At 39.1% G+C, this 16,472-nt stretch overlaps 4 protein-coding genes across 6 annotated transcripts; 1 reads left to right on the top strand and 3 right to left on the bottom strand.

Annotated features, from left to right (window-relative positions):
* The first annotated feature begins 2,483 nt into the window (after positions 1 to 2,483).
* si:ch73-174h16.4 (leucine-rich repeat-containing protein 14) lies at positions 2,484 to 6,130 on the top strand. Of its 2 annotated transcripts, XM_056749573.1 has the most exons (4): positions 2,484 to 3,034; positions 3,279 to 3,558; positions 3,665 to 4,546; positions 4,905 to 6,130. In XM_056749573.1, exons 2-4 carry the CDS (start codon positions 3,281 to 3,283, stop codon positions 5,482 to 5,484), a joined length of 1,740 nt encoding a protein of 579 aa, XP_056605551.1. In that variant the 5' UTR covers positions 2,484 to 3,034; positions 3,279 to 3,280; the 3' UTR covers positions 5,485 to 6,130. The 2 variants fall into 2 exon arrangements, with proteins under 2 accessions (XP_056605551.1, XP_056605552.1); XM_056749574.1 differs by lacking the exon at positions 2,484 to 3,034 and having other exon boundaries at positions 3,304 to 3,485.
* Positions 6,131 to 7,267: 1,137 nt separating this feature from the next.
* On the bottom strand, positions 7,268 to 9,118 carry LOC130427624 (uncharacterized). 2 transcript variants are annotated; one of them, XM_056755177.1, is made up of 6 exons: positions 9,006 to 9,118; positions 8,806 to 8,927; positions 8,513 to 8,681; positions 8,157 to 8,326; positions 7,971 to 8,032; positions 7,268 to 7,780 (listed from the first exon to the last, which is right to left on the bottom strand). In XM_056755177.1, the coding sequence occupies exons 1-6, from the start codon at positions 9,030 to 9,032 to the stop codon at positions 7,596 to 7,598; spliced, it is 735 nt and encodes a 244-aa protein (XP_056611155.1). In that variant the 5' UTR covers positions 9,033 to 9,118; the 3' UTR covers positions 7,268 to 7,595. The 2 variants fall into 2 exon arrangements, with proteins under 2 accessions (XP_056611155.1, XP_056611163.1); XM_056755185.1 differs by having other exon boundaries at positions 7,268 to 7,708.
* Positions 9,038 to 12,396, bottom strand: LOC130420088 (transcription initiation factor TFIID subunit 3-like). The gene is made up of 11 exons (XM_056747212.1): positions 12,266 to 12,396; positions 11,588 to 11,705; positions 11,321 to 11,391; positions 11,194 to 11,245; positions 10,779 to 10,943; positions 10,508 to 10,654; positions 10,210 to 10,347; positions 9,679 to 9,840; positions 9,369 to 9,584; positions 9,113 to 9,197; positions 9,038 to 9,048 (listed from the first exon to the last, which is right to left on the bottom strand). The coding sequence occupies exons 1-11, from the start codon at positions 12,394 to 12,396 to the stop codon at positions 9,038 to 9,040; spliced, it is 1,296 nt and encodes a 431-aa protein (XP_056603190.1).
* Positions 12,397 to 13,845: 1,449 nt separating this feature from the next.
* Positions 13,846 to 16,472, bottom strand: LOC130419864 (WD repeat-containing protein 97-like). Its single transcript, XM_056746902.1, has 5 exons — positions 16,267 to 16,472; positions 15,791 to 16,041; positions 15,541 to 15,659; positions 14,083 to 14,250; positions 13,846 to 14,009 (listed from the first exon to the last, which is right to left on the bottom strand). Exons 1-5 carry the CDS (start codon positions 16,285 to 16,287, stop codon positions 13,846 to 13,848), a joined length of 723 nt encoding a protein of 240 aa, XP_056602880.1. The 5' UTR covers positions 16,288 to 16,472.

Genomic DNA, 16,472 nt, shown 5'->3' with positions numbered 1-16,472 from the left:
ATTTTTGGAGCTACTGTGGCTTAAATCAAAACAAACCAACTGCACTTGACATTGACCGGAATGCACAATAAAAACACCATGTTTTATCTCATTTTGCAACCAATCTCTTCTCTCTCTATATATATTAGTAAACTAATTCAAGAGTTAAGTGACAAAGCGAAAATCAACAATAAAAATTTTACTAGTAAAAATGATCTTCTACTTGTAACAATTTCTATTTTTGATATCAGTAATTACATTTTCACTAGTAAAAATGTGAATTCTTAAAAATCAACAATGACATCATTACTCGCAAAAATGTGTATTCTTGATATCAAAAATTGAATTTCAACTAGTATAAAATGGGTCCGTGTATCATCTGATCATTTGATTATTCCATTCAATACAACAAACGGGGAAAACAAAGCTGTCGATATTTCTTTTTTTCGTTTTTCTTTATGCACATTTTTTCGGGAAAACGACGTTTTTCTTCTTATTTCAGGGAAATCCAATAAATAAATAATCCAAATCGAAATAACCACCCGAATAACTGTTTTTTCATTTTTAGGTGAGATCGCATGTCTTCTGCGAGCGCACGCTTTGCGCAATGCACAGCCGCCTACCGGGATCGGCTCTGACTAAATCCTTGGTGTTTCCAGTCTGACGTCATGACGCAACTCTGTTTTTTAGCAAGTTTAACTATCATATGTAGTTTTTATGGTTAGAGTTAGCTTAGGGTTAGTATGTGGGTTAGGGTGAAGTACCGGGATCAAGTGCATTTATATATGCTTCGTTTGTACTTTTCACTCCCATTAAAAGAGTCACACTGAGAGAGGAGGACATGACGATGGAAAAGATCTCAAAAATATAATATTGGACAATGCCTAACGTTCACATACAATACTTTCCAGAGCTTATACAGTCGAAGTTTGTTAGCATTATTGCTTTTAATATGTGACACTTAAGTGAACAGTTAGCCACAGCAATTGCTAGCCGCAGCAAAGGTGTAAATCCATACATTACGGTTGTAATTTAGAAGTTATGTGATGCAAGCTGCCCCTCCCCCCGTAACGTCACTCAACCGAATTCATTAGGTTCCTCCAGCAAAAACTACAGTTCTGCTATATAGTAATTCACAAAATTGTTCAGTTTGTGCTGAAACTGTGAGGTTTTTATGTGTCATTTGCACTATTAGATTACATCAGTTTTAGCCAAATTGACCTAGTAAACTGCCAAATGATTGAAGTCATATGTTATAGGGAATAATTTCCTTTATGCAGATTTTGCTTGCATTAGGCTACTGTTTTTTCAGGTAACATGCCATAGCCTGTATCGACCCATAATAATGTTGAAGTGTTCCCCAGAGAGACTATGGCCTCTTTTTCCGACATCTCGTGACATGTCACATTATTTATAAACATTTCATGAATATGAAACATGTACAGCTAAAGACATTGTAAATTATAACTGATGGATCGCATTTGTGAAGAGCGTGATGCCGCGCTCACATAACGCGCATGCGCAAAGCGTGCGCGCGCAGAAGTCCGTGCGAAATTACCTCAAAATGAAAAAAAACAGTAATTCGGGTCGTTATTTCGTTTTGTTTTATGTATTTATTGGATTTCCCGTGTTAGGATGACATTAGAAGATAACCATCGTTTTTTTTTAAATTGTACATACAGGAAAACGGAAAAACGAAATATCGACTCTTATTTCTTTTCCCGTTTGTTGTATTGAATGGAATAATCAAATGATCAGATGATACACGGACCAAAATGTCATTCTTGGTATCTAATTTCATTTTTACTAGTTAAACATCACAATATGCTGCCATTCAAATTCAATTTCAGATATCAATAATTCATTTCTTACATGGTAAAAATCTTATTTCATATATCAGAAATGCAATTCTTAATAAAAAAAATTTGATATCAATAATTGTGTGGTTACTAGTGATAATGTCTACTCTTGATATCAACAATTGAATAACTAGATGTAAAAATGCCAATTTCTGATATCAATAATTACATGTTCACTAGTGACAATGTTAATTTTGATATCAATAATGTGATTGTTACTAGTAAGACAGGCATTTTAGATAACATACATTCATGCATTTGGCAGACGCATTTATCCAAAGCATTACATTGCATTCTCCTATACATTTTTACTTATGTATCTGCAACCCCTAGGATTAGGTTCTTCAGGTTGTTAACGCAATGCTCATACCACTGAGCTACAGGAAGCTATCTACAATTACTCTCAGATTTTATGATATCAGAATTACCAAATGCATGGAAGTCTATTGTGTCTATTGTGATACTTAACTAGTAAACTTTGATAGTTGTTATCAAAAACATAATTCGGCTTGGCATACATATCGCCTATCGCTCCCTGAACAGCTAAGCTATGGATAAAAGCGTCCGCTAAATGTAAAATATTACAGCTTTACAAAATAGGCTGGCATACAATTTACGTAAAAAAATATCACTTTTGAACGGGCATTGACACATAATAAAAGTAGCTTACTAAGCACTTCAATATTTTTGACCATTCATATTATAAAAAATATATCATTCATAAGAGAAAATATCACAATAGATGTTCAAGTAGTTCTAATAGGATTGGAGCTTTTAAGAGACAACCGCCACACATTCGTGGCGTCGTTGTTGCGTCATCCAAATGCGACTCCCCTCAATTGTAAACAGCGACGCAGCACCATGAATGACCCATATAATACATATATAGAGTAAAAACGCTTCAGATGTATATACATCTTTTGTTTTAGCAATAATCGCAAACGTCATAGTATTTTACTTGCTCGCGATTCACGCCCTGTACTCTAGTTATCAGGCAGGAATTTAGGTTGAGCACGTCAAATCTTATATTTCGTCGTTATATTTTAGACACTCAAGACGCTCCCGACATTTCGACTGCCTGTTAACGCAATCTATTTTAATGTAGTCAGTGTGTAGGATTAAAACATGAAGATGATGATAATTTCATGGAAACTTTAGACACACCGATGCGCCCTTTACAATCTGGGAAAATAAAGGTATCGTTAACGTTAAGACCTATATTATTTTGTTAATGAACCAGCATTCTGCTGCCTACTTCTGTTTGCCATATACTACAGCGTTTATCTCCGGGTGTCTATGTTACCACAAGAGTTTAGATTTAATCTTAAAACACTTTTAAAGAAAGATTAAAGATAATATTAGACCACATGTCTATTATCTTATGATGCGCTTTATATATAACGTTACAAGCGTATTGACAGTACTGTTCTTTTTACGCAGTGATGGTTCTATCTTTGGTGAAGCTGTGCGCTCGGGAGGTGGTGAGTGACCACAGCTCGTCGCCTTGTTGGTTAAATTGTGTGCCGCGGGAGCTCTACCGATCGCTGCTGGATGCCGCTTTTACCCACTGTCGTCCACTGGCCGTCGGCGAGCTCGTCCAGCGATGGCCCGAACGGATACTGACCGTGGGAGGCAGCAGAAAAGCGGGTCAGTGCACTCCGAACCGCCTGTGCGTTCAAGCGCTGCTGTTGGCGGTGGTCAGAGGACTGAAAAACAAGATGTATGTGTCTTAATGACCTATCTGCCCTCTCTCTGACCTTTATTGATGTATGAAAGTGTGAATATATTATTGGACATTATTTACATCTTTCTTTCTACCTTGTCAGGTGTTGCCTGCAGGTTCTGGATCTCAGTGGACTTCAGTGTGAGCATGAGAGAGTTGAAGACTCAATGGGTGGATGGTCCCTCACTGTTGCCCTTTGCTCAATGGTGATACAGGCACGAGCTGCTGCCTCCAGGGCTCACAGAAGAGATGGAGAAAGAGAGAGAAAAAGAGGGCTTGAGGCAGAACGTGAGAAGGGTGGCACCGTTAAACGAGACCGGGGCACGGTAGGGTGTATGAATTACAGCGAAGAAAACGTGAGAGGACGTAGGGAAGAAAAACTAGGGAAGATGGAATGCACAAGTAATGGAGAGAACAGCTTCGGTCATGATCGGGTGATGGTACCGGAAGATGAGTCGGTGAAGGGTGTCAGGAGGAGGATGGAAATTCAGAGGAGAAAGACATCAGAGTTGAACATCAGTAATGATGGAAGTGGTTTCTGTAAGCAAGACTGGGATGAGGTGGTGGTTGTCCATACCAGGGCTGATCTTTTCGTCAATGCCCGTTCTTGGGACCGTGTCCGTGATGCCCTTAGTCACCCCGGCCCACTGAGGCTCCACTGTCGCTACCTCCGTGTGGAGGAACTCTCAGCATCCTCCATAGCTTCTTTGTTACGCCTCTTGCCACAGCAGGATCTTCACGGTGTGGACATTCGCTACTCCAGCCTTGGGGTGTCAGGCCTGGCAATGCTGCTTCCGCTGTTTGCTCCTTTTCTGCATCTTCACTCTCTAAGACTGCATTACTGTAACTTGGACTTGCAACGCACACAAATTGGCCAGCAGGGGGCACTTCAGGAAATGTGTAAAGGGCTTGGTTTGCTCAAGAGACTTAATAGGCTATGCCTGACAGCACTCAGACTGCCAGGACACCTGCGTTTGCTCCTCAGGTATATACTTTGTTAACATCGACACTAATACACACCTGTGATTTCTACTCGTTCAGACACTTCTACACACTCTTCAGCTTTACACACACGCTTTCTGTTTTATTGTTTCCCAAACTCTATTTAATTTCTTCTGTATTCAGTGCAGTTGTGAATTTGCCCGCATGAAAAAAGTACTACAGGATTAACTACAGTTCATTAATATACTATAGTTATACTTCTAGAAAGTTAATTCTAGAGTAGCTGTACTATACTACAGAATATGCTAAAAGTATACAACAATTTGAAATATTAATGATCATGCTGTAGAGATCAGCAGCTTTTTATTTGTTATTAATGATTATCCCTTTTCTGTTTAAAGCTCTCTCTCCCAGCCTCTGGAGGTGTTGGAGCTGCCATACCTGTGCCTGACGTCCACTGATCTGGCATACCTCTCGTGCAGCCAGCACGCTCCATTCCTGAGAGAACTTGATCTGAGTGAGAACTGCCTCAACGAATCCTCCCTGCCGTCTTTGCGTCGTCTTTTTGGTCAAGCTGAAAGCTCACTATCCCAGCTTTCACTCTGCGGTTGCGGTCTCTCAGACGCTCACCTTGATGCACTCCTGCCCTCCCTGTCCTGCTGTCGGGTTTTACGCAGCTTAAGACTGGCCTTGAACCCACTGTCTAGAATGGGACTGCTTTCGCTGGCACGTACAGCTGCGGGTATCCCTTCCCTTCGTCTTCTGCTTTATCCTAATCCACTGGAGGAATATGAGCCAGGTCTGCCAGCTCTTCCCTCCAGCGCTCAGCTGCTGGACTGGTCGCTGATGGAGGAGCCGGAGGGCAGAGACTTGACATTGAGGCTGCTGGATGAGGTTTTGAGCTTAAGAGGGCGCTCGCGTGATCTTATCGTGACCTCTGACTTTCTGAACTACAGCCCAGATTTGTCAGTGGATGATTAGTGACTATTTTATTTGTTTGAGCTAGAGTGGGTGTCCCTGTCATTGTTCTTAAATGCTATGAGTCTCCCAGGGCCTTTATAATAAGTGCTTGACAATCAAAATCAACTTTTTTTCTTCTGGTTGCCAAGTATCTTCATTAATAAGAATCATCAGTCTTAATACTAGTGTCACATTTATACCTTGTGTAGAAATTATCTTGTTTTTCTGTCTCGTAGCATATTTTGGTTTCATTACTTTATAATATTGTAAAATGGTAATGGTTATACCAAGCACTGAGGGAACCAAAAGCAAGGAACCAAACTCCTGCTGAAGTTTCCGAATTGTCTTATGTTTTCCCCCCATATTTTCCATTCTTCATGAAAAGCTACTTCCATTTTGATCATGTGTGAATGTTTATATAAAATAATTTTATTCAAAGGAAAACGGTCAGGTTCTGTTGCATATAACAGGTTTCGCAATTTCAACAAGGACCGAGGAGTTCACATAGACAATTTATCTCTTAATTGGACTGTATAAGAGCCTGTTATATATTTTTTATCTTGTTTTTCTTTTGAATATTATTCATTTAGTTTACTCATTCATGTGGAATTTGGGTTACAGTAAGTGCACACTTACTCACCAAATAAACAGAAACTAAAAACTTTCATGCAAGAAATATTGTTCAGATAGGGACTTCTAAAGTGAAATAGTTTTTGCACAAAGCCCTAAACAGACTACAAATAGGCCGCAAAGCAGTGTAGGGTTACTTCCGCTAGCGCCTCAGAATGGACTTTTCCAAGTCCCTTGCACTGCTGCCGAAAATCTGGCTAGATGATGTACAACATCTTGCAGACAAATTTTCGCCTACGACAAGATCAAAGCTAGATAAAAGATACAAATCCTTTGTTGAACAGTACCTGTTTGATTATGAAGGTAAGTGTTTTGTTGTCTTTTTGTGTTAGCGAAGGTGCTAGGATAACTACTTGAATATGTGTTCTGTCAGTTTTTTTCACTGTTGTTTAATTTTAGCGCGACGGCAAAACAGAAGTTTTTCTTCTTGTTTGTTGCAAGACGGCTGTTATGATACACTGCTTTGCGAAAAGGTGGAAGTTAAGTTACGTCATTGTGAAAAGGGCGTCATTCTGCAGGGTTAGAAATAGGATTCACAGTCAAATAGAAGAGAACATAATCTAAATATTCATTTTATATACTGTAATCACACAAAATACTGCTTCTTCAGAAACTACTGAATTTATTACATCTGACAGCAATCACATTACCTCAGGCAAAGGCATCAATTTTTGTGAAAAGTTTGACTGGCCCACCTTTTACTTCCTATGACGCAAACAGCTATATGGTTTATACCTCTGTCAGCAATCACCAACACCTCCTTCCTTTCCTGTAATAGCCTCCATACGCTATGCAAGTTTCATAAATAAATATAGTGGGATTTTCTGCATCTATGGTTTAAAAATATACAATATATCCCCATCTAGTATCCCCGATGACTCGCTGCCATTTTTAATGCTGGCTATTGTGAATCTGGCAGAAGATTACTTAAACCAGCCATCAAGAAGCCTACCAACTCCTCACTTAACTGACAGAATGTAGAGACATTAATGAAGTGCTTGTCAAACATCATGGTTGGTCTGAGCAGGAATGGGTTCAGATTATTGCACCCAAAGAGTGCAGAAAATGTACTGCTCTCAACCAGCCAACTCCATTCCTCAAGTTGTCATCAAGAGATGCCACCGGTAAATTGGGATCCAGTTTCACATCCCTCCCTGAAGACCTCTATAAGCAGAGTCGAGGTAAACATGGCTGGTACTAATCACTTTCACAGTATTCCATCACCTTTTCATTGATATTATATATAAATAACCATCACCATCTATGGCTAACAGACTTAACTGTTATGTTTGCCTTTATTCATCTATGAAAACATAAATTCTCACACTTATCGTGGGTCACACATATCAGAATCTTTAAAAAAATCTTTTGCAGAAAACAACAATCATGTATGCAGCAACATGACAGGCGAAAGTGTCTTCTGAATCAGGTGAGAATTATTTCATGTTATTCGTATACTAATATCTATGTATTTTAAGATTCTATCTTATCTTAACTTGACTTTATCTATAATACTGTACATAAGAGCGATCCAGGAAGAAGTATTTGTGTGGTATGGGCTTTTTTGAGTGCTGAAAGTCCAGGGAAAAGGGGAATGGAGAAAGTGTGACATAAGCTGTTGGTAGAGAGAGGAACCGTGTGAAACCCATCAGCTCTGGTCGATATTGCAATGGTGGCAGAAGATGTCCTGTTGGTGTATATTGTTAATTTAAAGTATGTAACTGGTTTACTATTATTGATATTAATTATTATTAAGTCTTATAGATGTTTGTTTAAAAAACACCAGCGTTGTATAGGCTACGTGTTGCAGAATAGACTATAGACATAACAACAGTTGTAAACTTAATGCATTCAATTTGTTTGAAATATGCTCTAACCTTGAGGCTCACGTATCCTAGACATACTGTATGTCTCTCCCAGGCGCTGTATACACTTCAGTCTAAAAACAGATCATTCAGAAATTTAACTTCATTGAGCATTATACTATTTCAACAATGCAAATAACAGTTCTGAGATTCAATGCAAAGAAATCATGTTTAATAAATGTGTAGAGCGTTACATACCTAGGTAAGCTAGAAGCCACCAATACAGTGTCTTTCCTGCCCTCAGGTGGAGGGGGTGGGGCTCGAGCCTGTTTGTTCTTTTGTACAGAGCAGAAATATTGAAGCACCACTATTGGAGTGATCACACTCTTTATTCCTTTACTGTGCAGGAGCACTGACCAACTGTGAACCTGTAAAATACATAAAACATGCACCAGTCTGAAATGGCCAGTTCAAATATTCTGCTCAATCCCAATTGAAGGTTGTTCACATGCACAGAAAAGAAAAGTGGAGCATATCAGACCCTGGTCTGATTAGTTTTACACATAAAAGAGCACCACTACTGTTTCCAAATATATCTGAATATGATTTCACACCTTGTACTTTCTGGTCCATGTAGACAGCCAGTTGGCGGCCATGTCTCGAAGACTCTGGTGCTGCTTAGGCTCATCTTTTGTCAGAGTGTTCCAGTGCTCTAATTCTGGACATAACCACAGTTCAGCATCCTCTACACCCAACCTGAGCAGCACACACAGAACTAAACCCCTGCCAGAGAGAGAACACTTAATTCCTATATACTGTAAAAACAAAATGTGCTTCACACAATAGAATGCAACGTAATGCAGATCATTTATCTTGTATTGTGTAAAGCCTTTGCATTATTCCTTACTGAAGATCAACTTTTTTATCTGCTAAGGTGGCGAGTAGCTCCACAATTGTGTCAAAGCTGCCAGGACTCACGTGCACCATCAAATTCAGCAGTTCACCAACAACATGCTGTTCCTCCCTTGACTGCAAACACATACTTATCAAATACTCATACCGTAGTGTTTGCCAAAAAAAACTGTATGAAGTCATTGTTTCATTTACCATGTTTGTGTGAATGCAGTTTTGCATGCAAATCAGCAATCCTCTGCTAAGTGATTCTTTGCTTAACACTTCCTGTTGTATTAGCAGAAGTAGTGCGTTGAGAATGCTTTGCTTCTGAGCTGTGCTGGAACGGATCATGAAGTCCAGCACATGCAAGCAGAAAGCCTTGGGGTTTAGTGAACTTGAAATGCACTGTAAATACACAACCAAATATCAATTTATGAGGATACATATCGGGATAAAATAACTGGAATCATAAGAAAAATGTTCCAAATGTTCACAATCATAATGTTTTTAGCTTTTAGTTAAGGCTGTACTGTATGTAAGATATGCATGAATGGAGTGGATTTACATTAATCTTACACTCGGATCAGGAAACATCCTCTGAAACCACTGCTCATCCACAAACTGCAGGAGGAACTCGGGTAGATGTGAGGAGGCGGGTGGAGTGGGCTGTTTGGGTAGAGAGGGGGGGGCAGGTGACGATGGCATAGGGGTGGGTGAAGGTGAAACAGGAGTGGGTGTGGGTGTGGCAGGAGGGGGTGTAGGATGCTTTATTGGAGGAAGGGGTTTTGGTGGCTGTGAGGAGATGAGTATACTGTTAGATTAAAATAAAAATGTTAAAAGAACTTTAAATGAATGCTTGGAACTTACTAGAGTGAACATACAGTACCTTAACAGGGTATAAGATTTTCTTTACCACTGGTGGGGGTCGATGAAGGTTCTCCTTCTCAGGTGGAGTTTCAGTGATGGGTGTAAGAGAAGGCATGTCAGGCTCTTCCTCCTCCTTCTCCTCCTCTTCATTATACAAGACTTGCACTTCATCTGGTTTTCTCTGTATATAACAATTAACATTACAAATATTTGTTGGTTTATTAGTATTATGGTGATTAATTATGTCGGCCATTTGCATACATCGCACATACAGTAGATTGAGGTTTATGAGAATCAAGTTATACTATATATTTTTCTGACCATTTTTGCCTAAGCAGATACCTTCAAATTAAAAGACCAATAAAACACAAAGAACTTATCAAAAAATACAAAATAGGTATTCATCTTTCAAAATAGTCAGATTTTCACTCCATGATTCTCATGGCCAAAATAATTCCCATAGCGATATTATCACGATATCTAAAAAGAAAGAAATAAAACTATTGGTCAAATACATTTTTAACGTGTTATTGTAAAATATTTTTCTTACCTCTTCTCCATCACATCCCGTGTCAAGACGAAGTCTCCACCTGTTTGTGTGTGGAATGACTTTCTCCCTCTTCATGTCAGGCCATAGTTGTTCTACCAGCACAGAGTTAGGGATGAAACCGAGTGGAGCCTGTGTGGTCTGAAAACAAGAGCAGGATTATACAATAACCAGTGATAGAACAAACACAGACTAGAAATGAGTGCAATTCAAAATTATGTTTTTACACTGACAACAAATAAACAACTTTACAGCTATAAAACACACAGTTACAGTACCTTACATAGATGAATTACCTAACCTTTTTATTAGAGGAATGCAGTCTCTTGGCCATTCTGTGATTGGGGAAGAAGCCCTCTGAGAATGATGGAGGAGTCAGGGGACAGAGCTCAGGAAGTTTAGGTGGAAAAAGTTCAGCATTCACATCAAACATATCTTCTTCAGGAATCTAATGTTAGATCCGAAATCAATAAATTAGCTGTCACGTTTAATTTCTAAGTTTACTGTGAATGTCAGTTAATGTAAATAAGACAGTACATGCAACCAGGTTTGATGACTTCATAGGATCATACTTTTATATCAGGGCGTTTCATGTACATTAGACGCATGTAGTTATTGAACGCCTCTTGTTTGGTCTGTACAGTGGCTGGTTTTCTCCTCCTGCATTCAACCTCTCCTTTTCGCAAGGATTCCAGATCTTTATGTCTTGCGGTCAGTGCTCCAAAGTCCAGCATAAACTGTAAAAAAAATATTTTTTAAGTGATTTTCACATTTATATTTTTACAAAATGTCACTGTTTTATTAACAGATCTTTCTCATATTTTTTCACTGTCAAAAACTGTCAAATTACCAAACAATATTTTATGGAATATTTCTGGCTCCCCAGCTGTCAGAAAAAAAATTGTCTTTATAGAATTTTTTTACAGAGTTGGCAAAAATATGGGTGAGCTGTGACACACACAAACAAATAAACAGATACACACTTACTGTGTCTTTTAGCCTTTCAGGACTGTCCTTTTTAGCAACACAATTGTCTTTCCTAGAGTTAAATGTTAAAAACAAAGAATAAAGATTTGGGAGTGTGTTTGTATATTTATATTGTGTAGAAAGTTACCTGCATTTATAGCTCTTGGTTGGGATGCAAGATGTGGGCAGGTCAGAGTCTGAATCCCATTTGTCATTTCTCTGTTTAATAAGTTAATACAGTACATTCACAATGAATGACATATTTAACAGAGTGTACCTCATTTACTTTCTACTGTCTTACGAATATCTTATGTTCTGCATGCATCAGTATGACATTAAGAGCCTTTTAGTGAAACTAAAATGCAATTTAAGCAGTATGCTCGCAACAGTACAATCTGTATCTATAGCCTCAGACCTGAGAATGTAGCTGCGTGTAGGAGATCCTATAGAGATCTCCAGTTATCCCTAACAGCAGATCTCCACTCTCTTCACAGTATGCCAAACACTCTGGCTCTGCATTCAGCTGAAGAATTCTGAAATAAATACACATTTAGTGAAAACTGAGCATACTAACCATGAAATGAGGGAAAAACGAGGTTTTCCATTTCAGAATGGGAGGTATGTCAAACCCGAGAGTTCAGGGTAAGTCAAGCCCATTTCTGAAAGAAAGGTAACTTATACTCAGAGTCAGTAACCATACCATAACCATAGTAACTCAAGTCAAGTCATATGTAGAGGAAGATTGGTCTAATTGAAATCAGAAAAGTAAGACTGATTGGTCTTAAAAAATTATTTGTTAGTGAGACTAGTTGTTAGTCTAGACACAGTCTTAATTTAGCGACTAAGTTTATGCAACTGGCCCCAGCTATGAGTCTAACGCTCTAACAAGTGTTATATGTTCTACACACCATAATTTCTAGCAATTCTCAAAAATTGATGTGAAATCAATATAGAAATAAATATGTATTACTATATGTTCAATGTATCTGTCTTTTTGCATTCTTTTATTGATTAATATATTTGTTTATTGGCACATGTATCTATTTATTAATTTATACTCAAGTCATTTTTAGTGACCTCTGTGGTTTTCTACATAACACCAGGGATGTAGAGCACATTAGTAAAGTCACTGTAGGAACAGTGGTTAGGAATGTGTGCATCGTTCTCAAGCACTTTCTGCCGCCATGTTGCCTTTTTTGTGCTGTTCCCATGGTGAATCGTCATATCGGAACTCCATGATCATGGCTTTTTTAGTCATGGAGCACACGCTTAACTCGGGGTAAGCCTATCCAGAGTTAATTGAACTATCTCAAATCACCTGTTCTAAAACCAAAAACTCAAAGTTTCGATTCTCAGAGTAAATCAACTCCGAGTTCAAGCTTTAACTTAGATTTGGTTGAACCTCCTTATTGAAACAGACCCCAGGAAAGTGTATATTCAAGTTGTTCAATAGGGTATGAAAATATATTTGAAATATACTAATAACGAACAGTAGCTCCTGTCCTGACCTGAGAAGGCGATTTTCTTTATCCCAGATCTGTACAGTCCCATCCTGACTGCTTGACGCAAACACATTAAGCTGATGACATGCACAAAGACCTGAGAACACATTACCCCCAAAAATATAGATTTAATCCACTGCCAAATGCTTAAATGTAGATTTACCAGTCTTTAGTCCTGAAAGGGTCAAAGTGTGATATATATGTGATCATATTTGTATAAAACAGATTTACAATCTATAGACAAATGTGTTTATTTGATATTGGATATATCTCAAGAAATCATCTAAATAATTGAATCTATGGTGCCTAGCATTTTAAAAATATCAGGCAGCAGTCTTTAACCTGTAATTTTTTGATGATGGTCAACATTGGGTTGGTGGTCAGATCGCCTCTGGCTCTCCAGGCTATATTGCATCAGGCTATAGATGTCATTCTCTGGATTTTGTAAAGCGAGGATGAGCTGGGTTCCCATCAGTGCCGACCGAACAGGAGGCAGATCACAGCACACACTAAAATAGAGACTTAAATACTGCAGCGATGGAGACACATTCCAAACCCATAGAGCTTTATCTTCACCTACAACATTAAACAATCAACAATTTAGCAGTTGGTCTATTCAGTCTTACGGCATACATTAGTTGTGAAGTGTGTATTAACCTGTAGTCAGTAGGTAGCCACTGTCAGGATATGCCTGTATGCTGGTGATATCTTGGTTGTTGTGAGCAGGGATTCTGTACAAGACTTTTCCCGAATGCATATTGAGCATGGATACACAACCACCACAATGTCCCACTATAACCAGAATTCTATAACACATGACAACAGATCTAGTCACACTACAAAAGCCTGTAAATATGATGACGACTACAGCACACACACTAACCTGTTTTTTGCATCAAGTTTGATCTTCTTTGTCTTGTGTGCTTTCTGCATTTGCAGGGATTTCCATTCTTCCATTGCACTTTCTTTATCTATAATCTTACTGTATAATGCCATGCAGCATACCTTACCTATATATGACTTCACTTGCCCACCTGGCCAATCCCATTGCTCTATCTGTGCCACTCATCAAGGGGAGTTACTGGATTGGTCACGGTACTTAAAATAGTGACGACCCCATCCTCAGTGAGGATCAATAATATTTCCTTAGGCACACAGTAATCCGCACACCTTATTCGTCCCTTGGCTTGGAATCTTGTGAGCACTTCGCCTGTCTCGGTTGCGACAATTGTAACATTGCTGTTTCCTTGAATACAAAGTACACATGCTGGGAGGGAAGGAGGGCATGGTGGGGTCGAGATTTGACGGATAGGTCCTCCCAGGGCTCCATCCAGTCTGCAGTGCAGATTATAAAGACATTTTAAGGTCCAGAGATCTACACTGTTAGAGGAGTATGAAAAGAAGGTACCAGAACTGTCGGGACCCCCCACGGCCAGGGGAGGCATGTACCCATTAGGAACAGACACAACCTGGACCTGGTCTCCAATGTCTAGCCTCCAACATCTTAGAGTACTATCAAGAGAAGATGATAACAGCAGACCAGAGACGGGACACAGAACTAGAGAGGTGATAAGAGCTACAAACACACAAACAGATACAAATAATCACATTTTAAACTAATATGTATGATTGTAGTAGAGTCTATTGTCTACGTTAATAGCAAGGCTTGATCCAATTAATCGGCCAATAAATTGACAAAGTGCTTATTTACATCATTGAGATAGTTGGTTAAAGTGATAGTTCACCCAAAAATCTAAATTCTGTCATCATTTACACACCCTCTCATCATTTCAAACCTGTATGACTTTCTTCGGCAAAACACAAAAGAAGATATTTTAAACAGTGTCGGTAACCGAAGAACATTGGTGTCCATTAACTCTTCCCTGGTTGTTCCTCTGTTTTCTGGTGTCGATCGTGGAGTGGGACCGGGTTGAACCTGCACGGTTTTCGGTCAGTGGGACTTTCTGGGATGCAGATGGTGGGCTCTCCCTCTCCCTCGTGGATATTTGCTCGGTGGCTTTAGGTCACTGAGTGCAGCTATGACACGTCAGAGGGGATCTGGCCCTACCGGCTGAGCCTGGTTTCTTTCAAGGTTTTTTTCTCCATTAATCAATCATTGGAGTTTGGGTTCCTCACCACAGCAGGGCAGTGTTGGCTTGCTCACCAGGAGACTGCATTTATTTATTAATTAGATATTATTTATTAGAATGATCTTGCTTGTTCTATAAACACCATGCACTGTGCTGTGTTTTACCTTTTCTGTTTTCCTGTTTGTCCCTGTAAAGCTGCTTTGGAACAATGCACATTGTGAAAGCGCTATATAAATAAACTTGAATTGAATTGAATTGAACTTGCATTGGTTTGGTTTCCTTAAGTCAATGGACTCCACTAATTTCGGTTACCGAACTTTTTCAAAATATCTTCTTTTGTTTTCGGCCCAAGAAAGAAAGTCAAAGAGCTTTAAAGTGACACGAGGGTGACAACATGATGACAGAAATTGCATTTTAGGGTGAACTATCGCCTCAAGCAATTTGATTGAAGTATATTTAGTATCTTTGCATCAATTGAAAGGTATAGTTCACCCCAAAAAAAATTCTTTCACATTCTTCATGTGATTCCAAACCTGAATGATTTACTTTGGGAGAACACAAAATAAGATATTTTAAAGAACGCTTGCACCAACAACCTGGCCTCACAGGTTATCATAAACAGGTTTTAAACAACATGAGGGTGAACAAATATAAATAATAACAGATTTTCGGGTAAACTATCCCAAAATGTCATTAATGAGGTAGTAAAAAAACAACTATTGTAAATGGCTTTATTGAAGTCATATCAAGAATATCAAGTTAAATCATTTTCTGACCGCTGTGTCCAACAAAAGACATTTGAAGCTCCCAGTCAGGTCCCCACACTCTGATTGTCATATCTGATGCAGAAACTACACTGTCTTTAAGGGGGCAGTAGACCAGCCCTGTGATTTCTCTGAAATGAAAAGATTTGAGAGGTGAGATGATGCTTTTGTAAAACAGGTTTTAGACAGTAGACAAAAATAAATGTATAATGGTTGTAAATAAACCTCAATATCGGATTAAAGTACTTCAAAAAATCCTAACCTTAAATGGAGGTTCTTTATGTGGTCCACAACACGTCCTTCTATAATGTCAACCACAACCACAGCTCCTCCATATGCAGCCAGTACCGTAGGGCCACATTGAGCCCTGTTAGGGACCAGAGCTAGTTGTGTAATCACCATGTGAGTCCCTAAACCTTCCATCACCCGTTTGTGACACACCAAGTGTGTGAGACCCCACACACATATATTTCCCATCCCACCTGAGACTAGCTCATTAGACTGCTCCCGAACCTGACACAGACAAATTGAAAAAACATCACATTCTGTACACGTAAACACTTGAATTACAAATTATTTTATCCAAAGCGGACATTCTCTCTGCATTCTGTGGAACCAGAATGATCTAGGCATTGCTAACATGCTTTATTAAAAGAATACTAGATTACTGATGCACCATCTTTTGTCATAAGCTAACGTTACAGGAGATTTAACTATATCAGCGGTTTTAAGAAGCACCTTGCAAACCCTGATATCCATGGGCTCCACTGCATGAACGAGGGGTTTCAGTTCTGCATCTAGTAAAGTGAGAATGGCCCCAGGTCCCCAACCAACAAGTCTGCCTGGGATTTGAGTGGAGGTAAGGCCAGCATAGGGAATGGTGATGGACGGGCTAAAAGATGATTCCCGAAGACGGCCATCAGGATAATAGAACTGCACACGAC

This window comes from Triplophysa dalaica, chromosome 1, assembly GCF_015846415.1.
Source record: "Triplophysa dalaica isolate WHDGS20190420 chromosome 1, ASM1584641v1, whole genome shotgun sequence".
NCBI classification, from domain to species: Eukaryota; Metazoa; Chordata; class Actinopteri; order Cypriniformes; family Nemacheilidae; genus Triplophysa; species Triplophysa dalaica.
The sequence above is the reverse complement of the archived record's forward strand: the minus strand, read 5'-3'. Positions and strand labels throughout refer to the sequence as shown.